The sequence below is a fragment of the Phaethon aethereus genome (assembly GCF_964289735.1).
Source record: "Phaethon aethereus genome assembly, chromosome: 15".
NCBI lineage: Eukaryota > Metazoa > Chordata > Aves > Phaethontiformes > Phaethontidae > Phaethon > Phaethon aethereus.
The window spans coordinates 9,926,751-9,953,532 of record NC_138591.1 but is presented as its reverse complement, the minus strand read 5'-3'; the positions used below and the strand labels follow the sequence as shown (position 1 = coordinate 9,953,532).

At 42.8% G+C, this 26,782-nt stretch overlaps 1 protein-coding gene across 1 annotated transcript in view; it reads left to right on the top strand.

Annotated features, from left to right (window-relative positions):
• XYLT1 (xylosyltransferase 1) overlaps positions 1-13,383 on the top strand; it is a 205,607-nt gene extending 192,224 nt beyond the window's left edge. The window contains exons 11-12 of the mRNA XM_082006657.1: positions 3,953-4,286; positions 12,547-13,383. Coding sequence (XP_081862783.1) covers positions 3,953-4,286; positions 12,547-12,869 — 657 coding nt within the window. The 3' untranslated portion in view covers positions 12,870-13,383. The remainder of the gene's footprint in view (positions 1-3,952; positions 4,287-12,546) is intronic.
• The last annotated feature ends 13,399 nt before the right edge of the window (positions 13,384-26,782 follow it).

The following is a 26,782-nucleotide window of genomic DNA, read 5'->3' as shown; positions in this document are numbered from 1 at the left end:
TGGGCTGAGTAAAATAAAATAAACTTACAGGAAATCCACGAGAGAAGATTTCCAAGCATGAAACTCCCACACCTCCTAAAACTGGCTTGCGCACAGTGCACACAGTATGTATCCTACCAGCCTGGGTTCATGACAACTTTTACATGGAGGGCAGAGCATTGATTTGCTGTACAGTACTGAAAGTCTCAGCTCAGCGTGTATCAGTTGAACACTAAGTTCATTTCTGGTCTTGTTAAGACTTGTGATTCATCACAGAGAATAAAATAAACTAGGTGGCAGGCAATTAGTGTGCATTGTGTGAACCTAATGGTCCTGTTTGTGGTGAGCAATGAGACACAAACGCATAATCAAGGCATAATTTATCTTGGGAAAATTTTATCTTGGGACTGAACGGAGATAGAAACAGGAGTTTTAAGCCAATGAGAGAGTTCCAGCTTTCCAAACATACCCCATGCACAGTGCCTGCTCTTGAAGCTCAAAATCAGAGTGATTAGAATAATGATGTGGAAAATGTCAGTTTCTGTGCCACATCCCTTCATAATTTATGAGATATTCATTACTGTTTGATTCCATCCCATACTTTGTGTACTCCATTTGAAAGCAAAAGCCTACTTACAATGTTGTAAGGGGCTGTGAAAAATACTATAGGACTCTAGCATCTCTTGGCCTGTAAAATCTGAGATCTCGGTACCGGGAAGTCAGCTGTGTAGAGTTCAAGGGAAGAGGTATAAGCCTCTAACTAGCGCTTTAAGTAAAATTCCCGCTAAAATACTGTGCTTCTAAAACCAGTTTGTACTGTAAGCTGTGCAGCATGGGAAAGTACGTCCCCCAGCTGGAAACTGGACATAAAGAGCAGATCCTGTAAATAGATGCGTGCAGCTCCCGGACCTTCGCTTCCCTAAGGTGCCCGTGGTGCACAGCCCCAGGCAGTGTCAGCACCTTGTCTTGGTCTGGCGCTGGGGCATGCAGGGTGCCCAGGTGCCTTGCCTTTGTGCTGCTGAGGGCCTGCTCTGTGGCAGTATTTTCTCCTTGTTTTTGTGGTGGTGTTTTCATGGAGCTGCACACCCTGACAGTGGTGTTGTGGCAGGCTGTCACGGAAAGCAATTCCCACCAGCATGAGAATTGTCCCTTCCTCCGCCTCTTCTCCTGCCCTTTGGCTGTTAACTTTCGGTTTACATTAGAGAACCCAGTAACATGCCTGTACAAAGCTTAACAACCAGCCAACAATTTTGTTATAATTTTTCCCCAAAAGCAAACTTTGCTCTTCTATTCTACTCTAATAAACCTTTGTGCATATGAACACATCTCAACATCTTTTGTGCAGCCTGGTTGTTGCGCAATGTCACCTGGAGGTTGGAGCATGGGGGTTGTAACTTTCTGATTTCTTTTTCCAGGGATGAGAAACTAAAGACGGGGACATAGTTGTATGTCGGGGATGAATGTTTATTTTTTGAGGACGGTGTAAGCTTTCTTTGAGGAGTTCTTCAGTAAGAAATATTGAATGTGGTGGAAAGAGCTTCCTTGTAGGGTTTTCTTTGCCATGGGGGGTGTAGATTTGTTTCGCACCTTGTGGCTTTATTATTTCCAAGTCTCTTGAGCTGTGGTAGATGTAACATGGCCACAGTCAGTGCAGGTTGGAGGAGCAGATAATAAGATCCGGTCAGGAAATTTTCTTTCTCAGCTTATTTCCATACATACTCAGTCAGTCTTGACAGGAGAGTATGCACTGACAGCTCCTCGAGGCAGTCGATACTTGGGTCTGATATCTGGGCTGCGCTGTCTGGTTTGATTAGCTGGTGCGCTAGGTGAAATATCTGTGAAATACCAGCGACTCTGCTATGTTGATTGCAGAGTACTGGAAGGCTCATTTTGTCTCATAATCTGCAGTGTTACAGTCCAGCAGGAGGAATTTGCAGGATGACAGATGGATTTAGGATGGTAGGATTTTATTCTACTGGTCTGGTGGCTTTTTGCTTTCAGTCCTCCTGTAATTTGTCTGCCAACACAGCGATTTATTTAGAAGGGACTGGGGACCGGGCAGTTTCCAGTACAGGTATCAGTGGTAGTAGGCATCAGGTAATTGTTCCGTTTTACGTATTTGGGGGGATTTGGGCATTATATTGGAATGACTTATTCTCATCAAATGAGATGAAATCTAGAAGACAAATCTCTGAAGCAAAAGAGCTACAATTATTTGTTATGCTTTCAGGAAAGCAGGTTGTGACTATGCCTGTGTGAGGTGAAGATAAGGGACAAAGACAACTCTGTGTTGGGGAAATCTTCAATATCCACAGGTGCTGGAAGAGGGGATCCCGTCTGTGTGTGCATGGGCCTCTGGAGACCGCTTGAGAGAATCCCATGGTTTCTGTATAGGGAACAAATCAACTCTTAGATCATCTACACTGTTTGTTGGGAGATAAAGGACAAAAAAGACCTGAAGGACTATGAGGGTGTTCAGTACCTGGCTGGCCAAAACATCTGTATGTCTCTCCAAGGAATGACATCAGATGTCTGCGTGCCATAAGGAGCCAAGGGGTTCTCCTGTTCTTCACTTCACATGGGGTCCCTCAAATCTTTTTGTTTGATATTGATCACTTTTGATTTGAGATCATGGGTACAGGACCTCATCGGGCAAGCGAGGTGGGCACTTCCTCAAAAAGCAAATATGCAGCCTTCAATACTGCAGTCCACCAGCTTGCCTTCTTAAGAATTTATGGTTTGTTAATGGTCAGCCTGATAAGAGCATGCTAGATTTACTGCTGGGATAGCAAAATGTCTTTGAGTTGTCCCAAGAATGCCAGTTACTACATTATCATGCTATCTGTTTAGAGATGCTTATTTTCAGTAGTGTACAAGTATTAATGGCAACAGCTTGTAAGTTTGTATCATCCCGTGGGTTATGGGTGAACCATTAAAATTCATATAAAGAGCAGTGAAATATGAAAGCTTCTAGGATAAAGAAAGGTCCATTAAATATTTACACTAGATCATGAATCAACTGCTTTACTATTAGTTAGTGAATAAATAAAAAATAATCTCACTGTTATGACACTTAGAAAAGAGTTTACCAGAAATAGCTTTCCACATCAGGCAGGCAGGGAGTGCAAGGAGACAGCATTTCATGGATAGATTGTAGTAAAGGACCTGATGTGACTTCTCCTAAAGTCAGCAAAAACCTCTTCCTTGCCCTTAGCAGTAACTGGGTAGGTTTCATTTGCAGGAACCATCTCTCAAATGTATCACACATGTTCATGACCCAGGAGATGATGGATTGTATTTTTTTCTATGCATAGCCTGTGTTCAGGCTTGGTCCTTTATTGACTGCTTCCATGTGGAGGAAAAGGAGAGCTGCTGTAGCCTGTTACGTCACTCTTAATGTAAAGAAAACCTTTACATCAATCAAAAGTGAACTGGACCAAAAAAACAAGCCTAGCATTCAAGGTTGTCTCTCAGTTTGTGTACACATTATGATATTGTCTCTCTCTACAACTACCTGAAAGGGGCTTGTGGCAAGGTGGGTGTTGGTCTCTTCTCCCAAGTAACCAGCGATGGTACGAGAGGAAGTGGCCTCAAGTTGCACCAGGGGAGGTTTAGATTGGATATTAGGAAAAATTTCTTTATGGAGAGAGTGGTTAAGCTTTGGAACAGGCTGCCCAGGGAGGTGGTGGAGTCACCATCACTGGAAGTGTTCAAAAAATATGTAGACGTGGCACTTCATGACATGGTTTAGTGGGCATGGTGGTGTTGGGTTAATGGCTGGACTTGATGATCTTAAAGGTCTTCTCCAACATTAATGATTCTGTGATCTTAGGTCATGTTGCCATCAGCCTGTTATGTATGCATAATTCATGTCATGAAATATGATTTGTGTGTCTTGGGAGCCCTTATTTGATGTAAGGGCCTTAGATACTTACAGAGGTGACTGTAGCAGCAATGTGGTCTTCAATTTCAGATTGGCACCGAATGGGACGCCAAGGAAAGGCTTTTCCGGAATTTCGGAGGACTTCTTGGGCCGACAGATGAGCCAGTTGGCATGCAGAAATGGGGAAAAGGCCCCAACGTCACCGTTACTGTCATTTGGGTGGATCCTGTTAATGTAATTGCAGCAACATATGATATTCTTATTGAATCCAGTGCCGAATTTACTCACTACAAACCACCTTTGAATTTGCCCCTGCGACCCGGTGTCTGGACAATAAAAATTCTGCACCACTGGGTACAGGTAGCTGAAACCAAATTCCTTGTTACTCCTCTCACCTTCTCTAACTGGCAGCCTATCAAACAAGGTAAGTTTTATAATTTGGTACGGGAATAATATTCAGTTATTGTGTCTTTATTCACTGCAAATGCTGCTGTTAAAAATGAAGTAGCACTGTATTGGAAAAGGATAAAAGAAAGGAATTTTATAGGTACTACATCAGAAGAAATTGTTGCACTAAGACAAGCGGAAGTGTCTGTATCCAGTCCGTAAAACACAGCCACTTTGAACAAAAGGCTATTTATATCTTACAAATATGCACGGTTCTGAATCCAGAGAACTTCAGACTCTCAATAACCTAACAGCTACCGTAAACGCCGTCATTTAGAAATAGAAAGAAAAATTGACTTTTCTCTGCTGCTTTTCTTTCATATTTTCTCATAAAGAGTTACAGATATTTGAACTGCTATTTTGATAAAGTCTGTGTGTTTAACAATAAAAGCATTAATACACAAAATGCTGAATCAGACAAAATTACCCTAGGACAGAGCTCACCTGACATATTGTCAGGTCCAGGCATTCACTCTTGCCTGACACCTGCCAAAACCTGCTCAGTACATGCCAAGCAGTTGTGTTACAGAAGGATCTATGGAAACAGCGATCCCAGCAAGCACACTATGAGACCCATGCTGACGTTTTTTAGAAGCCATTTTCTTCCCTGCCACAGCAGCCCTGAGCCATCCAAATACAGAGGTCATTCCCGGGCTGCCAGTTCGCACTGCCACGAGCATTGTTTGTTTGAGTCTTCAGCCAGTGCCGGGGACACTGGGCTGGGAGAAGAGAGAATTTTTTGTAGTCACACCCGTTTTCTTATTCAGTGAGATCAAATCAAGTTTGTTGCTATGAATATCTTTACCGTTGTTCTTAATATGCTCAAGTGCTTCCATCTGCCCAGTGTTAATATTCATAGCTTTAGACATCTTAAAGTTGGTAGATACATGAATGATCCTATTAAGTTTTCAGAAGTTCTTCCTGACAAGGCAGCAAATAAACTGAGTCAGGCATTTACCTTCCAGCATAACGTGCTGCTTCTGCAATGCAAACACCACCAGACAACTGCTGAGAGCTAATGCAGCCCTTATCTTGCTCAACAGGAGCTTGATTCTACACATTTCTCAGCAGAAGAGCTAACTTACTGATTTCTTCTTCTAACATTTGGTGGCATCATTTCTTGAGCAGAAGCTAAACCACCACCAACCTGCTGCTATTAGCCAATAGGCAATGATAAATTTTGAAGAAAAGCCATGCGTATGGCTATGAAGAAATACGTTTTTAAAATTAGAGGCAACCTACTTCTAAACACAGCTGTTACTGACTCATCTCCTGGAAATTAATGAATTACATGTTCTTTGCTAATTTAACAGTTAAGGCATAAATTGGATGGAAAATGTGGCATGTAGCTAGCAACGTCGCTGCTTTTCCCTATACCATGAGCGTCCTGTGGACAGTCAAGTGTGTCTCAGACCTCACGATGAGCCCACACTTTATGGTGTAAAGGCAAAACTCCCTTCGGTGCAAACTCTGAATCTGGAATAATTCCACTGAAATTATGGAGTTACTCTGTATTGCCCACTGATACATGGGGAGAAGATCTGGCTTATGTTTTTTGTTAAAGAGCCCTGTTCATTCATACGGTAACTAGAATCCACTATAGGAATGAAATATAAAGCTTGGGAACAGTATTATCTAGGAAAAATGCCTCAGGAGTGATTTGCTGCCGATGATGTGATGTATAATCTCCAGATGTCTGAGGCATGAAGGTAAAGAAGAAAATTAATTACAAGGGTAGATAGTGACACTCCACTGTAGTTAGAATTGTATTTACAATGCAAATTCCTGTTGTTTGGGTTTTTTAAGGCTTTCTGTCTCAGTGACACTATTGTGCTCAGTGCACGCAATTGTCATTTAGCTTTGATTTCTAGCTTTTGTCAGTTTGTCACCACTTTATTATTTAAATATATTTTTTTCTGCCAAACAAAGGCATTGTGAGAGTATGACAGAAGAATTAGAACTTCTAAAAGAACAATTTCTGTTACTGTTGTAAACAATGCAAAAGCTGCCAAAAATCTTCTGAAATGAAGGGATAGTATTATTGTTTTGTCTTAACACTGAAAATAAAACATCTATCAGACTTAGGCAGGAGTTGTCAGCAGAAGAGGGAATATGCTTTATTAGGGATTTCTCTGAAATTGTGTTCTTCCAACCATACCCCTCACACCCACCTCCAAAAAAAGAGAAAAAAAAATCTTCCTTGTCAGAAAGATTACCCTGGAAAGTACTCTGCTACTCCAGAAGCTTTCTGAAAGACTGATTCATTTCGTACCACTTGGCAAGTCATTTGCTTGATAATGATTTGGCCCCCTCTGTCTCATATACTCCAGATGCAGAAACTGGAGTCCATGTAACATAAAAATCTGTCGTGGTCTTGTGTGTAATTTGTCTGTGTCGTTCTAAAAAGCGTTTGCACAAATCTGGCAGCAGCGTGGCAGCCGCTAAAATCCTGTGTCTTAAGAGCATGAACATGACAACAATCACTGTAAAACATTACTGATCTACACATCACTTCAGCACAGAGCACAAGAAGGCAAAGTTGCTTTCAGTTTCCCAGCATCGTGAAGGTAGCCACTTGCTCCTCTTTTGAATAACCAAAGTGAAACATATTCATTCCCGTACCATGACTCTCAAAATTCATTATTACAATTCAAAATGAAAAAATTAATCATGGGACAGCTACAGCAAAAATGTTTTGTTCAGCCATTTGCTATTCCCATTTATTTATTAATTTTGGCCTAGAGTCTGTGCATGCAAGTAAAACCATAAAAGGAAATCAAAAGCAGGTGTCAGCTTTGATACTGTGTCCAGATGTGGATAACTGACAGGATGTAAATTGTTTTAAAAACACAGCTTCATTGACCTTTTCAAATCTGGCTCTGTAAGAGTTAAAGAGATCAGTTCTTATATGGAATTACTGAGTATGCTGGAAGGTTTGGGGCGTTTCCACTATAAATGAGGCTCACAAAGCTTTTCCAGCGGAAAGTCTAGAATCTGATGTTATTTATTCTTTCTTGCTCCTCTTCTCCCTCCAGTCATCCAGATCTCTGCGTTTTCTCTAGTGTGAACTGTGTCACTGATCAGCTCTGCCTTCAGCAGATCCTCTGGCTTGAGAGTGCCTTCAAATGTTTGCCTGGTTGGAGAAAAAAAAAAGAAAACGAAAATTAAGTGAATTTGTGAGAGAAATCATTTGTAGAAATCATGTTCACTTGCTCCAGCAGCGTCTCCTTCCCCCTACGTCCTGCATAGACAGATTCTGTTTTATTCTTCTTCTAAATGGCGATTTTGAGTTTCTCACCATATGGCTGAGTGTGTTAAAGCCAAGTACTCCATGCTTACTGTAAGGACATCGGAGGGCTGCCAAGGACCAGCAGGACGTCCCAGGGTTAAATTGTGCCAAGACAGAGAGGGAATTTAACATGTGGAGGAGACAAAACAAGGAGAAGATCAGTAGAAGATCACTAGCAGTGATAATAGACAGGAATGGGGGTTTCTTGCTGGCAGCTTTAGGCAGCCTGAATTTAAGTGCAGTTTGGAGGCTCAAGGCCAGATGTCCAGGGCCCCTGTGTAAGGACTGGAGAGGCAGAGCCAAACAGGTATAATTCAGAGCATTTAGCCAGCAGTTCACAGACTATAATCGAAGCTACCAACTAGATTTCAATTCCTAAGAAAACAGCGAATTCAGTAGAGGTTGGCTCTGCATCCCCATCATCCCTCTTTCCCACCCTTCTGTGCTCTACAAAGTCCCTGTGAAGCAGTCATGCCAAGTGTGATCGCACACGTCTCCCAGGAGCACTGAGAGGGGCAGAGAAAAAGCCAAAGCAATTTCATTTTAAAATTCGAGTTTATATTCATAGCAAAGTTTCCACAGCGATCTCCCAGCTGGAGTGACAATACTGAGTTGTTATGCGTTTAATGTATAGTACCTGTTTCATTTAAAGCTAAATAGGTTATTGTGAGCCAGTGGGCAGATTCACTTCTGGGACAGAAAAAGCCACAAACCTCAAGCTGATACCAAACACTGGTTTGAAAATAAATAAATAAAGGAATAAATAAAACTCTTCTTCCTTCAAACAAGGAGGGCAGTGAAGAAGACCATCCTTCTCCTTCACGTGAAGAGAGACCTTTCACGTTTGGTTCCTAGCTTGGAACTAAGCCCCCCTGTGGGCGAGGGGCTTCTGATCTCTGCTGCTCCACAATGGGAGAGGGAGCCTTAAACGCCCGCTCCTGGCCCCTGTGCCCTCTAACTGCAGCCACCTCTGTCAAAGGCTTGCTGGCATTAGCAGACATACTGCAATGCACACATGCATCTCAAAAGCCTTTTAACCTAATCCATATTTATAGATATCTTAATTAAGTATATACTGGGAAACCTTTGTTTTGCCATTGGTTGTTGGCAGTGGCTCAATCAATTCTAATTGCATCTATACGCATTATAAAGTGGGTGGCAACTTGTGTCAGAATTGCTGTGATTGCTTTAAATTAACCAGAGGTAACACGACATGTTCCTGACAAACACAGTAATAGCAGCAGGCAAGTGCGTGGCTGCAGAACAGTAGACATGCCCTGGAATCGTCATTTTGAGAAAAACCCTGAAGACAGGGATTTGCTTTGAAATTTAGTTCAGATCCAGTTGACAAGGAGTCGATTAGCTTCACAGTGAACAAATGCAGCACTGTCTTGTTTGCTGCAAAAGAAAACAAACAAAATGCCAATAAAAAATTACCTCTTTGCCAGAGGGTTTCAACACAATTCAAGAAATAAAAGCTGTACATTCGGCGTTGCTTTAAAAAACCCACAGGTCTAGCGCCTTAATGTGTACCAAGGTAACCACGTTCTTCATTCTTTAGCCCACTCTCTGTCTGAACTCATTTGCTTTTTCTGCAAAATGAAGAACAAACCCACACAAAAATGCTGAAATCCCAGCCTGTGCAGCACACTACAGGCTGTCTGTTTAGTCCGAAGAAGTTATACTAAGAAAAATCAGTTGAGAAATAAAGTGCCCTCCCAGAGTGAAGAGCAAACAAAAATAAGGGACAAAAATAACTAATTTTTTAAAGCTATAGTTTAGAGTCAATGGGATGTATTTTGCATTGATACATGTCCTCCTGAAGTCAAAGGGCTATTTGGATGTGTTTGCTGGCAAAAAAATCTGACTTAATGTCTGCAATTCAACTAATTTTGAATTGGTTGCTCTAACTGTACAAATTTAAATGTCTAAACACCCATCTCATAGGGGCAAGCCTCTTCAATGTTTTTTCATGAGCAAGGGCTGAAGTGTCAGCTTTAAAAGCACACCCAGTAGCTCCAGCTTCCTTTTATGCATCATTTCAGGGCTTGGGATCCACACTATCCTTCTCCTGTCCCAGCCCTGTAAGTTATATAGTCATCATTCTCTCGTTTTTCCTTTAATGCAAAGAGGAGTATCCCACATAGTTTTGATGAGCAGCATCCTCTTTACTTCCTCCTGTGAACTTTTCAGCAAAGACTGGGAGGCTTCAGGAGAGGGTTCTGCGTTGAATCCTCAGCATTTCCTATTGATTAGTGTATGTAGCTCTGCACTCAGATTGCTGTTACCCAGCTCTTCATTTGTAGGACATGCAGGCACTTAACTTGGGGTGTTCGTTCTGTGGGGAGGCCTAGCAGTCCCCACCAGTACCATGTCAGGGTTTCATCATTTCACATCAGAGAAGCACATTTTCACTGTGGGCAGCGGTAGCCCTTAATGCACCCCTTTAGTACCATCCTCAGCAGTCTTTTCAGTTCCTATCTGCTAGTATTTATGTGTGGCTTTTCAAAAAGTTTATCTTCAGTGCCGTTAAACACCATTGCTGCTGTACCTGCCAGCAAGCCCTTGCAGCGCAGCCCGTTCTGGAGCAGAGCACAGCAGTCACTTAGTGGTGCAGACCGAAACAATGGTGTGTTGGCGTGAGCAGCACAGCATATCCGACACAATTACAGCAACAGCAGAGTGGAGAAACTTAAATTTGTTGAAGATGCTGAGGTTATCACCCTTATTTTAGCAAAAGCAGCCCACTGATCTTAAACAACAAGGGTCACCGACTCGGAGCAAAAGATGATCTCCTGCTGCATCTCCAGCACTGGCTCCTACAGTTTCTGTAGGCTTCACTCCTTCCAGGCCTGATAATCCACCAAGTCCTGAAGCCTGGAGCAAGTGCAAGGCTGAGCCAGACAGAAGAGCAAGTTCCATTTCATCCTGTTACTCGTCTGAAAAAAGGTCTCTCTTGTTCCATGCACTAAACACATGCACAACAGGCTTTAATTCAACAAGCTTTCTGAATTGCCTGTCTCAATCAGATGATCCTGCTAGTAATGCCAGCTCTTCTTTGTTTTGGGATTTTTACTTAGAATGTTCCTATTTAATTAATATGTTGACAAACAGCCTTCCATATTTAATTGCTTCCAAAGGAGGAAATTTAATCATGTGTACTTGTTCTGTTTCTTAAACGGCAGTGCTCTGGCAGAGCACACTTCTGACATATGTGCATGGAATAAACTCATTTTGACTAGAGGTTATGGTGCATATCTACTATTTAAAATTAAAAGAGGGGTTTAGATGAATGCAGGAACAGTTAAGTGATATATAATGGTGATGGGGATGTGCCGAACTAATTTAATTGAGGGTTTGAAGTAATGGACTTGTACGTTAAAGACATTTGACATTAAAGACTTTGCAAATGTAACAGCGAAGCTCCAATTAAATGTCCCTTTTCCCTCTAAATAAATGTACTGATTTATTGCCAGTGCATGAGATACTGTCCTCTGCATGGAAGAAAGGACTCAGTGTAAGGCAGCAAGGACATGTGGAAGGAATTGTAGCTGTGAATATGTAATTCCTGGCCTCTAAGCACTATCTGAGTGCAGTGGTGTTCCTAGCCTGGAGCGCCCTGAACGGGCCCGTTTTGTGTTCTAGACAGTGTGTATGTTGGCAGAGCTAAACATATCCTCTTATCCTCTGTGCTGCCAGCGCAAGGATGCTAGGGAAGTCAGCCGAGGACAGAAAGAAATGGTTGAAAATTTACTCCCAAGGGCCACGCAGGGAACATTTTGGAGGGTCCCATTCTGTTTTATGAGCAGCACCTTGGTCCGCTCTCAGACCTTAAGAAGTCAGCCAGCCTTAGACGAGGGTGGTCAGACCCGCAGTATCCAATTTGAGGTCTTTGAAGGCATTATCACAGCCTCACAATGATTATTACTGCAATATTACAGATTTGGAGCAATATACTGCGTTTCGCTGAGGTAGAAAAGCTACTGTAAGGAAAGCAACCACAATGCAAAGAAAAGTGTCATTAGGAAATGGTTGTGATCCATTATTCAGCACAAGAGCTTGAAATATAATTGTCATTAGAGAATACTTTCTCAGCGAGACTGGAGGATTTCCAGGAATGATGCTGGGGCTACACGTATTTCACTGTGGGTCTGGTCTGTCCAAGGCTGTGGGGGTGTCCTAGCACCACCTGGTTTTTGGAAGCAGATTGAGCTATCAAATGTTGTGACTTTCCCACAGTAGGGCAAGGTTCATCAGTTCAGGAAGAAAAAAAAATAGGCTGAGATCTTGGCTCTTCCTCCTAGACAAATCAATGATAGCACTTGAAGGCCTGACGAGGGTCGGCAGTATTCTCACACCAAGCATCCTTGAACCGGTTACCAATTTCAAAGCACAGCCTTCCCTGGGTGTCCACAGGGGTAACTACAGCTGCACGGGGCTTATCTCCCAGGCTGCTTCTGTGGGAAAGAGGCAAAATTAGCTTCCCCTGAACACAAAATGTGTTTCTCCTAGGAAGGAGTTGCATGTTGATCAGGCTCCAGGTAGAGACAGGAGCTTGTAGCTGGGATGCCCTTGAGGCTGGGCCTGCCTTTTTGTTGTGCTGTGCTGAACAGCTCTGTGTCGTGCCTGGGTGTCCTACAGCTCTGGGGACGCTGGTTGTACGTGGTGGTAATAAGGACGATGCAGCTTTCAGCCTCAGTGCTTTGCCCTGCTAATGCAGCCCTTGCGAGGTGAGATCGTGGTGAGTGGAGCTCGTAGTGGTGAGCACGAGGGGCTGACAGGCTGAGCACAGCCAGTCCTTGGGATGCCACATGTCCTCAATGCTGGGGAGATGGACTATAGCGCACCACTAACTTTTGCTTTTTCATCTGCTGTACCCTTAGATTCTGAAGGTTTGTTTGGTGTTTTTTTAACGCACTAACTTTTGGATTTATTTCTGCATTTCCAGAGGAAGCCATGAAGTATCACAGCGGGCCTCCAAAGAACGCGTACATGGAGCAGAGCTTCCAGGGCTTGAACCCTGTCCTGAATATCCCCATCAGTGCCGCCCGCGTAGACCAGGCCAAGAGGAATGCGGGGCTCGTGGGCACCCGGCTGGAAGCCTGGGTGGACTCTCTGGTCAGCAGCATCTGGTCACCCGTGGACATCTGCAGTGCCGGCCCCACTGCCTGCCCAGTCATGCAGGGCTGTGCTCAGACAGCCTGGAGCTCCCTGAGCCCGGACCCCAAATCTGAGCTGGGCCCCGTCAAACCCGACGGTCGCTTGAGGTAGCATCCGGTACGCTCTCCTCTGGCATAGGTTTTTAAAAGGGAATTTAACCTTGCTCATGTGTGACTCTCGCACCAGATTTCAGAAATCTAAGGGAAATCTATACTTTTTTGTTACTAATTGCAATATAATTCATTTAAAAAAAAAAAAAAAAATTCTGACAAGGCCTTTGGCACTGCCCTCTCCATCAGCTCTGTCAGGAGCAGCTTCGGTCATCTCGCAGCCTCCGCTGTCCCATGGGGCCCCAGCTTTACCGTACGCCACTGCGCCCACCGCCTCTGCGGGTTTTGAAACACTAGCAGCGAGCCATGGAGAGGGCAGTGAAGGAGCAGCTGCTAAAAGTGTTTTTTAAAAATAAATTTGTCTGTACCTCTGCTGTTTCATAGGCTTTCATTATTTTGCTACCATGAATAAATCACAGCAAAATTTCCTTCTACTTACTCTTCCTGGGGAGGTTGCTTACAGCAAGCTAGAGCCTGTGTGGCCACATTACCTCACAGAACGTGAAATAATTATGATCCACCCTCACTCTTTTTTTTTTACTAGCACAAAGTAATTCTGGACTCAGCTAATGTCTGTTGTCATCCTAGTTAGAGGAAACGAGCAAAAGCAGAAACTTTCAGATTATTTTCTGAGATTTTTTAGACTAATTTCATTATAAACTCTAAATGGAACCAGTGTTTTGCTATATTAGTCTTTTATGTCTCATGCAGTCAGGTTCAGGGTCTGGGTACTAAGAGTATTGTTTTAAGAACAAAGAAGCATTTTGGATTTCGGCCCTTTCAAGTCTGCAGTTTTTTTTCTAAGCTCACCAGCACCTAAGCATTTTCACAGACTTCCAGTACAGCAAGTGTGTATGTGTAGGTTGGGGGTGGGTCATGATGTGTCTGCTCACACCGTTTGCCGATTGTGCTCATGAGCTGAGATGGTTTTTCTCAGGCAGTGGAGTTGCATGGAACCAGTGAAATGGTAGAATTGGGACCTAAATCTGCAACAACGCGTTTCTTCCCTTATTTGAGTAGTGGCTGTTAAGTTTTGACACTAATTCCCTCCCTTGATCTCAAATCTGACAGCTCTTCATGAAAAAAGGTCCTTCTAGGCTTGCACAGCACATCTGGAAGGCTGTGCAGGACATGGGTTCCTGACTGGAGGCATGAGCTCAATATGGAGAGCAATGTCATGTTTCTCAGCGCTTTTACTTTATTCTGTCAGCGAACTGTAGCCTTGCCTGTCTTCAGAATTTCTAGCAGGCTGCGTCCTGTTTTAAATAGGCATGTTTTACATAATTTTAAGATGCATTTTCTACAGCAGGAAAAAATTCATTTACATTCCAAGAACTTCTTAAAATATACGGTTTATATGCAAATTCATCTCTAACTAATGCATTTTATGTTAGCATAAAACATGCACTTTGTTGTTGCTGCTGTGGTATATCTCTTATTAACAACATAACCTAAAAAGCTATTGGGTTACTTAAGGAAAAAAATCCTGTTGATGTAATAAAGGTGTCTGTTTACCCTTCTGTGTGTATGGCTAACTTTCTGCTGATGAGAGTTAAGCGTCCACATCAGGAGGGAAACAGACCCTTAAATCATTCCGTAATTGCATCTCACAGAAAAGCTGAATTCCTTTTTAAACAACAGTTGCAAGATGACCATAACATGCGGATCCTAGTGGCTTGTAGTATCTCTCTCTGTAGTATTGGTTTAAAGCTACTTGCAGTTCGCTTTGTACTTGAAATTGCGGTGTCAGCTGTGCTGGCCTTAAGGCAGAGCATTGAAGTGTTTATCTGGCACAAAAATGGATGCATAGAAGGAACAATTTCAGTATTTATTATTTATGTTTTAGTCAATGACTAATTAGTAGGTGCTGCTTTTGCAGCTTGAAGATTATGTTGTCTTACTAACTGAAGCTGCCTTTATTAAGAAAAGGCCTTCCCTCACACCTCCCTTTCTTTCTTTGTCTTGATTTTGACAGTCGCAAGAGCTGTAGTTTTAGGAAAGCTTGTAGCAGTGAGAGCTGGTTGAAATATTTCAAAGATAATGTTCCAGCTTTTCAACCAGCTCTAGAGGCAGGGTTGCCAACAGGTTTATATAATAGAAACACAGTGTTATTACTTATTCAGTAGGGTTTTTTTAACAGTGCTTGTTTTTAATCTAACGTTCCTTCATGAAGTTCGTATTTTCTGGGGACCTCCAATCCTCACTGTGAAATCCAGGGCTTTAGTCACGCTGATGCAATGGCAACCGCACAGTGCAAACCCTGCAGATTAAATGAAGAACATCATATTTAGGGCACACAATAACATTCATTAACAATCCTAGTCAGTGATTGTTCTCAGTAAGACTACTGGGGTAGTCAGAAAATCTTCAGTCTGTCTTGCACATAAGCAAACATGTATAAGGGTGCGCCCACACACATGCATGCAGATCACTTCGTTTTTAAATTTGGTACTTTTTTATCCTTAAGCAGGAATGTTTTTAAGTAAGTGCTTTGTTGGTAAGTTTTCATTATTAACTAGACCAAGCAGAAGGTGGCAACAACCCTGTCTTTTGCAGTTAGAAGAAAATCTGCCACTTTCATCATTTAAAATGTAAGGTGCAAATTACTTTGTTTTAGTACAAAAAAGGGAAAGGAGACAAATGGTTGCTGATATATCTATTTATGCTACGTTTGTTTATGCTACGTTCAAAATATCTCAAAACAAAATTTGTATTAGTTTATCTTCTGAAAGACAAAAAGCATCTACACGAAGGTTTGTAGCAAGCTGGCAATCCCAGTGCTGCTGTTAAAACATAGGATGTAAAACTGAAGAGGCTGGTCCTGCAGTCTTTTCTCACCACAGAGTGCTGATGCCGAGTGAGGACTCCAAAGTCAAGTCCAGCATAAATAAAAGATGTGACAGAATGCCATGAGTAAATACTGTCTATGTTTGAAGTCAAAGGATGGGCTGCCGTGTTTGGAACATCTGGGGTCACTGTCCAGTTTTGGACCTAAAAGACAAGCTCTACTATAGCTATTAATATGCAGACATAAATATGTAAGTTATATAAGGGGACAATGTGTCTGAGTGCTGTAGTGCAGCACAAAGTGCTGTAGTTGTGAAGAAAAACCATGGAAAGCAAGACTCTGCATCAGGGATCAGAGCTTGCTCCGAGTTGATTCTGTGGTAGCGCTGCTAAGACTGACGTCCTGCTTAGTGGCTTTTCTGGTTCTGAAACGGCAGGCACATGGAGCCTGTGACATTATATATTAGAAGAGAATAACGTCGCAGATATTACATTTGGTGCAAAAGGAGAATTCAGAGCAGGGACCCACTGTTCGTACAAAACAGGCACGTTATGAATCTTCATTTGAATGTGCAAGTATTATTTTCCAGTGACAGACTAGTCCTTGCTGAACAGGACTCCCAACTGAAAGCCAGCTTTGATTGAAATCCCTTTCTGTGGGAAGGGGGTGTATTTCCAAATGCACACATTTGTCCTCTGTGCGTAATGCTTTGCTTGTTTAAATTCCCTGCCCATTCTGTGCAACAGCCATGTAACACTTCTGTGATCAATCAGTATTACACAGAAAGAGAATGTGGCAAAATGCAGAACATCTACATACTTGATTTAATGAATTATGTCCAAAGTCAGTCTTAGCATTATGCAAACCTGTTTACATGGTAATGTTAAACCTTGAGGCTAACAGAAACAGCTCAAGTGGCAGTTTATTTTTAGATGTGTCCAACTCTTTCTTTGATGACATTTGGACATTGAGTAGTAATATTTATATTTTCATTTTCTGATATTCAATGTTTTTTAGAATTGCAATTATGTCTTCATTTTTTGTGCTCTTGGTGAGCAGAGAATGTTAACAATTTTGCAATGGTAGCAAGTGTTACACAGGGAAGTCCACCTGTATCTCTGTTGTTAAGCCTTTGTTATTGCTAAGCCTAGAGATACAGGAATGTGCATTCGTGTGTTACAAATTGACTTTCCTAGGTATTGGCTTCAATGCACAATGCATGTACAGTTGTGTAACGGCATATTAACAATGATCCTGCAGCAAAGGATCACCTTCAAAAGCACCTTCTGTCCATCTCCTGCAGCACTAATTGCAATACTAATGAAGTCTCCATCACTCTTAGCCACAATTATAGGGAATAGAGTAGTGAAGTCAGTGAATCAGCACTGGGATATTCTAAACCTGAACAAAGGGAGAGATGAAGGGTAAAGACGACGCTGAAACTTCACAGAAGTTTGAAACAGTTGTGCTGCAACAAAACTTTGAACAAACTGAGCACCTTTTGCACAGCAAGGCTGAGAAATGCTAATACCCTGAGATCTCAGCTTTGACTTCCCAGATAAAAAGAAACCAAGATCCAGATTTTTATTGTGACCAGGCAACGAGGACCAACTTTGTGTTGATTTCTGTAACTGTCTTTCATCACAGCCATCAGAGAACTGCCAGCTTGCTGCTGGCTATCACACCCTCCTCGTTGCCTTCCCAGATCCCAAAGCTTCAGGAGTTGGCCACATGAAACCCTGGCTGACTCTACTGCTTTCCGCTGAGCAGGAAGTTTTGTACTTGCGTTGAGCCAAATCCCTTAGCCTTCTTCAAACACCCTAGCTGCAGATCAGGAAAGTTTGCTTTTCAGAGCTGCCTTCCATGAGCTCAGTACTAACACACATGAAGGAGTTGGTAAAAGTGAGAGCAGTGATCTTTTTCTTTTTGATATATGTAACAGTAGGTTTGGTTTCAGCAAAAGAGTAAGACTGACCTGGTAGAAAGTGGCTAGCAACATTTCCCACTGGCCTTTGCTTCACTTTGGTTGTGAAAAGATAATGATGACTTTTATGTCATCAAAAGCCAAATATGTCTTTTATTTCAACCATTCAAGGCCTCCAAGATAGTTTTAAGGATTCATAGGACATTACATTAAACCCATATTAATGGGGCAATTGAAAACATTCCCTAAAAAAAGTCTTTCCAGACCAAACTCTCAGGCTTCTGCCATGACAGCTCCAGAGCTGACACCCACAGAGAGGGCAGGAGGGATGCAGCACTGGGGGGAACAGCACACTGCCCTTTTAGGGGCCCAGCGAATACCTGCTGCAGAGCCCTTGCTGAGGGCAGTCACTGCTGCAGCTAGGCAGAGAGGAGCCAGACAGATAAGAAATAGGGTTGAGGGCAGCGAGGAAGGTTTTGTAGGGAAATAAGTACCTTTTTTCCTGTAGACTCTTCAAGAGCAAGCCAATGATCTGGTCTGTAACTCCCTTCAGAGGTGTAGAGTAGAAGAGACTGGCCTTTGAAAACCTTCCCCACCACCATCACAGTAAGGAAAGATGAATCTGGCTGAGCGCACTTAAAATTGTGGCAACAAGATCTTACAGAGCCCATATTACACAGGACCACAGTAGCATTGGGCTGTCTCCTGTTCAGTGCGATTGTCAGCAATTAACCCTCAGAATGTATTTTGTTCCTTTATACTAATAATAATGTATAGTTCACTCTCTGCTCTTTGCTTCTGCCTTGGTTACCTTCTTTTGCTCATGGGTGCTATCACAGCTGCTACCTCACTGTGTCTGCAAACACGTTTACCTGATAACAACAAAAAAGGTACCAGAAATCTCCTTGAACTGAATGTACAATCTATGCAAATTCTCTTTCTACTTTGTTAAAACCTAGAAGTATTACTTGTAACCTTGCCAAATAAACAGCAAGATACTGTACAGGTGCCTCTGATAACAGAGTGACAATTCTAGGCGCGGTTTGTTGCGCTGCATTTGTATATGTGATGACTTGTCTTTGGTTCTGTTGTAATTAACACCCTCGACTGAGAAGACAGCAATCTCTTGCTAGCGGAGCACCTTCAGTTTGCTGGGAATATTCTGGAGGAGGAGGTCTATGGCGTTTCATTTTATATTCCTGCTTACATCCAAAAGAAGGCACAGACCTGCTGGCCAAAATGAGGATGTTGTTTCAGATTTTCCTTGGGTGAATCCTATCAGCTTTGGATCACTCAGTGTCTGTTCCCATTCTGGCATCCAGTGTGTTGCCCCTTAAAGAAAGCCTTACTTTCATCCTTTCTAATTGTGGCCTTAAACTGTGTTAGGAAGTTAGGTGTTGTCTGTGTCTTGCTCACTTTTTCTGTTTGTTGTGGAAGGAATAAAAGGCACCTTGAGATTCCTGTTACAGCTCAGTTGTGTTGCTGTCAGCTTACACTTCACAAATACACTAGAAATTGCTTACAAATGCAGTCTTTGAGGGAAGAAAATGACCTTCCCTTTGGGCAAATGGAAGGCTCAGACATTCATATAAACCTTAGGAAATTATGAGCTCTGTCTTTTGTAACTCACTGAAGCAAAGGAAGGTTGATTTAATTACCTACAAAGTACAAACAATAACTTTTAATTTATCTTCAGCCTATAACAGGACAGACTGCTCTCAGATGCACAAGACAAATTCTGGAGTAATTTCACTCACATGACATAGTAGCATTCCTTTCAGATTTGTACTGGCAGCTGGAGGAAGATACATCCTCTTAATGGAGGATGAAATCTGAAGAACTTCACCACTTGTGGCCAGATCTTGAGTGATGCTTGGGAATCTAACAATACTCTTAGAAGATAGAGGATTCTGGCTGTATTATCAAAATCATAAATGTGGTGCCAAAACTCTGGCTTTTGGAGCTTCAGCCAAAGGTTGTCAAAAAGTCAGCAGAAATGGAGAACTTCTGCTAGGGCTTGTATCTGTTTGGTTTGTTTAGCACTTTTCTCCATGGAGAACTGTTGTGTTTCAGTAGCACCAGTATTCCCGGCAGGCTGCAGTGCTTTTAGGAATCCCAAATCCTATCCTGTTTTGGTATTCAGATGTGGATACAACCCAAAGGCCACTGTAAAGGGTTTACATAGAAAACAAGATTTGTTAAACAAAAATTATTAATTTGAGTTAATGAAATTATTTTTCTGACTTTGGTTTTGTTTTGGGTTGATTGGATTTTTGTATTGCCTAACATAGTCCATAATAAGTTATTCCTATTCTGTCATTTTCAAAGACTGGTGGTAATATAGTTTTAAGAAATAACTATTTTGTTATAGATCATAATATGCATAAAACTGTACAGAAATATTTTGTAAGCTATTGAATAAGAAAAAGAAAACCATGTATATACAGCAAAGTTTAAAAAAATTGGAAATTCAAATGGAACACACTGAAAGATGTAGATATTTTGCTATTTATTTAAAGGAGTATTTTATGAGATATTGAAATGTCTTAAATTGACCAGTAATCAAAGTTCAAAGTCAGAATGCTTTTCTTGTAGTAGAATGTGATTTTCAGCAATTATTGCACTACCCGTTTTTGCACCCTTTTGTCTTTCATTTAGCAGAAAACAATGTGCCTTAGCTGTATTCTTTGTCAATGGGAGTTTGGTTTTTTGTCCGACAAAGCAAATTTTTTTGCAGAAAATAAATGGATGTATTAAATACTGTATTATACCAAAAACACTGCAGTTGTATATAAATGCTTTCTGTCATACTGTGTTTTCAGATGCAGAATTTTAAAATTAAAAAAAAAAAGGCTGTCTTTAGGAATAGATGTGCACCTCGTGTTATTTTCGACCCCACTAATATAAGTCTTTATTTACAAGAACTTTGCTGCTTGGCTATATTTAGGAGGAAAAATGGGACCAAGCACTACCAATCTGTGATCCCAGTGCTGATGCCAGTACGCTGCCAGATCAGTCATTTCTCAGGCTCTGTTCCCCAGCCGTAGCAATTATGGGGGAAACATTCCCGGATGCCTTTCGGAAATCAATTTTTGTTGGTCAAGACGGTTGCTCACAGAGGCGCAGGGCTGATTGCAGCCTGACGGGGGTGCTGCCGCCAGCGGCAGTGCTGGGAGATGGGTCAGATTCCACAAGGGCTCCCAGTGCTGTCTGCACCATGGGATCCAGAAACACAGCCAAGCTTTTTTGGGCCGAGTTCTCCTAGCTTTCAAACTCTGATGACTGCTTTTGGGCCAGATTCTCCCTGCCTCTTCCAAAGCTGTCAAGGAGCGGTAGGTAGAGGGGGCAGAAGGAATTAACAAGGAGCTTTACTTACGTCTCTTTTCTGAAGGCCAATTAACTATGAGGAGTGTTGGAGTAGTTTCTTCCGCACCTCCACAGAGTGTACAACATCCCAAAGAGAAAGGACTTAGTCATGGGCTTAAGAATAAGCAGCTGGGTGCAGAAATAGGAATTAATGTTAGGGCTGTCTGGTTACAAGAACGGCAAGATACGGGTCCTTTGCGTTTACTGAAAGGATGAGCTCAGAAAGACATTTCTTCCATAGTTCCCCCGGCAGGTTACGGAGCCAAACCAGCCATTGCCTAATGTTCACCCAATATGAGCACTTAAATGTATTTTCTTACCCACAGGCACCACTCTGAGCACTGATTTCTTAGAGTTGCTTCCATAGATGTGATGGAGAAAAACAGTTAAATTCTCCTACAAGTGGGTGATTGGTATCTTTAGCACCATCCTCATGATGTATTGCAGGTTTGTCTCCTAGTGTTGCGTTTTGATGTGAGATGCTTGAAAAAAATTCCTTGACAACCTTCCAGAAGTCTTTGACACCACCAGAAGTCTGCGTGCCTTTTTCATGCACCCCCAAGCAGCGCTGCAGGTTCTCCTGGCAGTCAGAACTGCTTTTGATCTTGTGTTTTCACCTGCTGTTCAGGAATTCCACTTTCTTGGCACTTAAATGCAATGAGGTCATTTTAAACAGAGGAGGGAACACAGTGCTAATATTTTAGTCCTGGCACAAAGAAAAGACTTTCTGTGGAGGGGGGGAAAAAAAAAAGACTGCTTTTTCAGTTTTGAAGCCTGCTTTTATTGATAGATGGTATAAGAAGTATGCTGCTTTTTTTGCTGGCTTATTCCTCATCCAGCTGCTAATACTCATGGCATATCAAAAAAAGCTCAACCTCTGTTTTAATTATCTCCAAATGTGTCGTTGGCCGCTACTTTAAAGAAAAGGAAAAAAAAAGCATCAAGCTACCAGGTGCTCAAGTGTTTTGTTTTCTTTGTGGACTTCAGCTAGGATCTGCATGCTGTTTGAGGCTACACACAAAAATCCTGATGCATCGTGGAACGGTCTGAGCTGTCTACAGCATCATGCTGGCTTGAAGGACTATGTATCTCTGCTTGAGATAGTGTCATCACATTTTTGCATCTGCCAAGCTTAATCTGTCTTGATCATAATTAATATTTATAGAGTGTAGAACATGGTTAATGCACGGTAATGACACAAAACTTATTGCAGAACAGTTTGTCAATAGGAAGGCACAGTAAACCAAGTGCAAATGGAATGAGATATTTAATTGCCTTGACAATAAGGATTTTGTTTCAGTGGCCAGATATTTGACATTTCTTCATTCAATACTATAGAATCTGTAGCCTATTTTCTAAAATCAGAAAATGTTAGTAATCCAAGGCTTCACAAATGCAAACAGCTGTAAATCTTTGCTGTCTATTAATGCTTAAAAAGCAGGAGATTCATCAGGTTCTGGTATAGTTAAAAACCAGGCATGGATGGCAATTTTTCATTCTTTTATGAAAGATGATCTTGGCTATAGAGGTGCCAAATCAGCACTTCAGCATGGCTTATTCCTTCACCTGGCTGCCCTTGGCTGGAAGCCCTGACTTGCAGGGCTATGAAACAGGGCACAGCTGAGGCCCCAACTTCTAGCCCTGCCCAGCTGAGCAAGGTCTGAACCTGGAGGTGGGGACATCGGGGGGACCAGGTTCAGACACCAAGTGGCCTGGCATCAATTGCCAAACACCAGTCTGTGCTGGGCAGCTCTCAATCAAAGCGGTTACATGCCAGGATCCTAATCGCATGGGCAAAGAGTTTCAGGTTAATTTCTTAATAGTAGTAACATAATCCAAAAGATGCTGCATTTTGCAGATTTAAGCCTGATACAGCCTTTAGTTGTGACCCTCTTCTAGAAAAGGCCAGAATGGACTTTCTCTGTCTTCAGATAAAGCATGATGCAGATGTACACGTTTGCTGTCCAGCAGTGACTACCCCATCCTGGGGAAGCATTTGGATCCACAGCATTTGTGAATATAGAATTATAGACCATTTATAAAATATACATTTGAGTTCAGGAAGACACAGGTCAAATGCAATATGTATATATTAATATACATGTTAAATAAATGTATCATATAAATATTAATATATAAATACGTATGTCTGTCTGGGTGTGTATACATATATATGTAAAATCAGAACTGCAGAATGATTCTGGTTGGCAGGACTCTGGGGAGGTCATCTGAGCCAATGCGCTGCTTGAAGCCAGGCCAGCTTAGATTGAAACACAAGCCATATACTCTCTTCCATCTAAGACCATATAGGCTGGATGCCCCTGCCCTACCACTGGCACCCTGGCCCAACCCCAGCCCTCGCCAGGATGGGGATGGGCTGACACCCTCACACCACTCGCCAGCACGGGACCATGTTCTGTAAAGGTGGAAGCACCTTTCCAAGTGCCTCTGATTGATCTCATTGCCTCAAAACCTCCTGCACAGCCACCGCAGCCCTTCACAGGGCCCTGGGCTGGTTTGGGACTGCCCCAAGTCTATCAGTCCATCCTTTTTTCTTTTTGACAGCCAAAGCAGCCGGGAGAAGAGGAGCAATGCACTGCCACGCCGCTGTGCAGTCGCAGTCAGAGGGTGATGGGGCTGCAAGAGGGCAGCCCATACGCCGAACTTGCATGGTTGACAGCTGCTGAAGAAACTTGTTTCAAACTGGGCTTCCTTTTGGGGTTTTTTTGGTTTGATGTGTGGGCTGGTCAGGCTTTTTTTGCAGAGAGGCGTTGTTGATTTTTTTTGTGGTTTTGGTTTTTTTTGTAACTTCATAGCCTGGACACTGGGTCCATCTGTTGTGGGCCCAAGCAGTCCCTTGGGTTTACACGCCTTTCCCAGCCACTTGAAAGAGGCAGTTTAGAGCCTCCCCGATAGCTCTGAAAAGGTCAACAAAAGTGGTATAGGTAGGTTGTACTCAAGTCGCTGTGTGTCTGGATGTTGTCAAGACTTGAGACATTGCAGCCCCATGCTAGATGAGCCCCTTTCAGGCTCTATTTGAATTTCCACTGCCTACAAGTTATCCTAGAGCTGGTAGCATGTCTGCAACAGAGCAACCTCTTCCCAAGGCTTTCATATTGCACAATGTATAGCTTTCAAGAAGAAGCAGTATTTCGCTTGTATAAATGAGTTAAAATAATTTATTCCTCTTAGTCTGCTTCTGTAATTGTTTTTTTTCCCTAACTAGGACTTGCATAATAATAAAAGAGATTTGACTAGAAACATAAAGTACATTTTAATGCAATCTCATTTATGAAAGTCTATCACTGGATACATATGGCAAGGAAATGAAAGTATTCTTATAACAGATTAATAGCCAAGATCAAATATTTCACTTCCTAATAGAGTCCGCCTATATGTGCTTTTAATTCCTCACTAAATTCAAATTTTAAAAGGCTTTTTTGTGCATTGAAAGCAAGCCACTGCCTGCCATGTCATCCCCGATTTTCCATTACTGCTCACTGATGGTTTGCATTCATTAGCAAACCACAACTCCGACCCTGGCCTTCAGAGGAAGAAATGACTTCTTGCCTCCAGGAAAAAGAAAAAGTGGTGTGAACTAATTTCCAGCAGCCCGGCCACAGCGGGATCTGCCAACCCAGGTGTCTTCGGGGCAGGTGGGTGTCCCCAGGGAGCTACAGCACGGGGACAGGGTGGTCCCCTGTCCATCGCCGAGGAGGGATGCAGCCATGCCTTGCCCATGCCTGTGGAGGTGAGTTGGGCGCTTTGCTGGCGCTGCCGTCGTGCGCATGTGAAGGAGTTTGCTGGAGTTTGCTGCCACCCGATGCAACCTCCACATCTCCTACCGGGTACCTTTTTAAAAATCTTGCTCTGAAATGCTTTTCCTTAAGACAGCTTCGCAAAGAGTAACATGAAAAAGCAAGGATGAGGGCCCCGCTCCTCGCGCAGGAGGGCAGCACAACCCTGGTGCCGCAGTGCTCCCGGCTGGCGTGCTCGGTCCGTGCACATGCCAGCCAGCCCCACTCGTGCAGAGGGCAGCATCCCTACCCAGAACAGGTGAAGGGCTTCACAGTACCTGTTTCCAGTCTGGGCTATCCAGCGCAGCCTGCCACCAAAATGTTCGAATTATTTATATAATGAACCAACGTTAACGGGCTGGGGAAAGTGTAACTGGGACCTGCAGTACAGGGAGCAGTACTGCAGAGACCTTATACCTTCCAGACAATCAATGCAATGTCTGAGTATATTTAAAAGCATGCACTTTCTTTCCAAAATTCCCTGTTTGGAAGCTTTTCCCTCTGATTTAGTCCTTCTCTGCATAGAGCCAACAAGTCCTTAACTTGAGGTCTGCTGGACCACCACCAATTCCCATTCCCCCAGTCTCTCTTGCAGAGTGCCAGCACTCGGCTATGTGTGGAGTCCGAGTTGCACCACGGTCCCTTTCTTTTACATCAGTAGGTAAGTGAGTGCTGAATTAATTTGTTCATTGATTTAATTAAACTCGTATCAATATAAGAATGCATTAAGAATTAACATAGACTGTATACCTTTTATTTAGTATGCCTTAGCGTGGGTGTGCATCAGTACCAGAGCAAACGGAATGCTGTGTATCCATCCAGTGAAATGACACTGATTTGTACCAGCTGGCTCTTGATCCAGCCTCAGAAGCAAAAATTCTCTTCCCCCGTCCATTTGAGTGGCCTTGAAAATATTTTAAAACAAACCAAGAAATATCAATGGGAGACTAACACAGCAGCAATGCTCTGCGTTTATTTTTAGCCCAGCTCACTGCCTGGCGTGGCTCGGCTCGTGCCCAATGTGCGTCACACAGGACTGAAGGAATTTGAAAGTGGCACTGCCATAATTGATACCAGAATCCCCCAAGACCCCCGTTTCTCATCCTTATTAATGGCAGATCAAGAGGCTGCCTGTGCCGGGAAAGGGGCAGCAGGACACACTCTCTTCAGCCCACAGAGGAGATTTTTTTGTGGGGGAGAACCCTTAAACCACCTGTGTCTGAAGTGCTGCCTGCCTCACAACATGCCCTGGGCACGGAAAATGAGAAGCGATGGCTGGTTGAACACACTGAACCCTTAGAACAGGGGCGGCTGCAGAGCTGAGCCGGGAGTCGGTCCCGCTGCCGGGAGCTTTGCTGCCCAAATCTCCTCTACGCTGTCATGACACTTGGCTGCTTAGTGTCTCCAGGCTGATTAATTATTTTAAAAAAGGGCAAGATGAGAATAGAATAGTGAGGCAGCAATTTGATTCTGCATCTGTGCTTTAATTGTGGTACATGAGCATCCCCGTGCACATATGTGAAATTCGTTTTAGGCCTGGTGTTAATGATTTTAATTTTGGGGCTTTGGAGCAAGGCTGGCACTGCTGGTGGGAAGCAGCAGTGTTTCCTGCCCGGGCTCCGAGCATCTCGAGTCCTGGTGCACAGAGAGCCCAGGCAATGACCACACTCCAAAGTCTGAATCAGTCATGGTAAATAAATAACTTCAAAACAAGAGCTGGCGAACAACTACAGTTCACGTTACAGCAGTATTTTTGTCTTAAGAATTTCCTTTTCTGTGCTCCAATCTGGATAAAAAGTGTCATTAACCCCAAATACTGTTGCTCTCACACAAGCAGGCTGCTTTTCTTTCTGTGTTTGCCCAATGTTTTGGCTTGATTGATTGCTGACCACCCTCAACTTCCTTTTCTCACCCTAATTCTTCTAAGATTTTTAATGGATTGAGATGAATCAACAACAAAAATTACTATCTATTTAAAACATATTGAAATAAGCCCTAAATTCTTGTGAAAAGCTGAGCCTGGCTCTTTTCCATGTCCA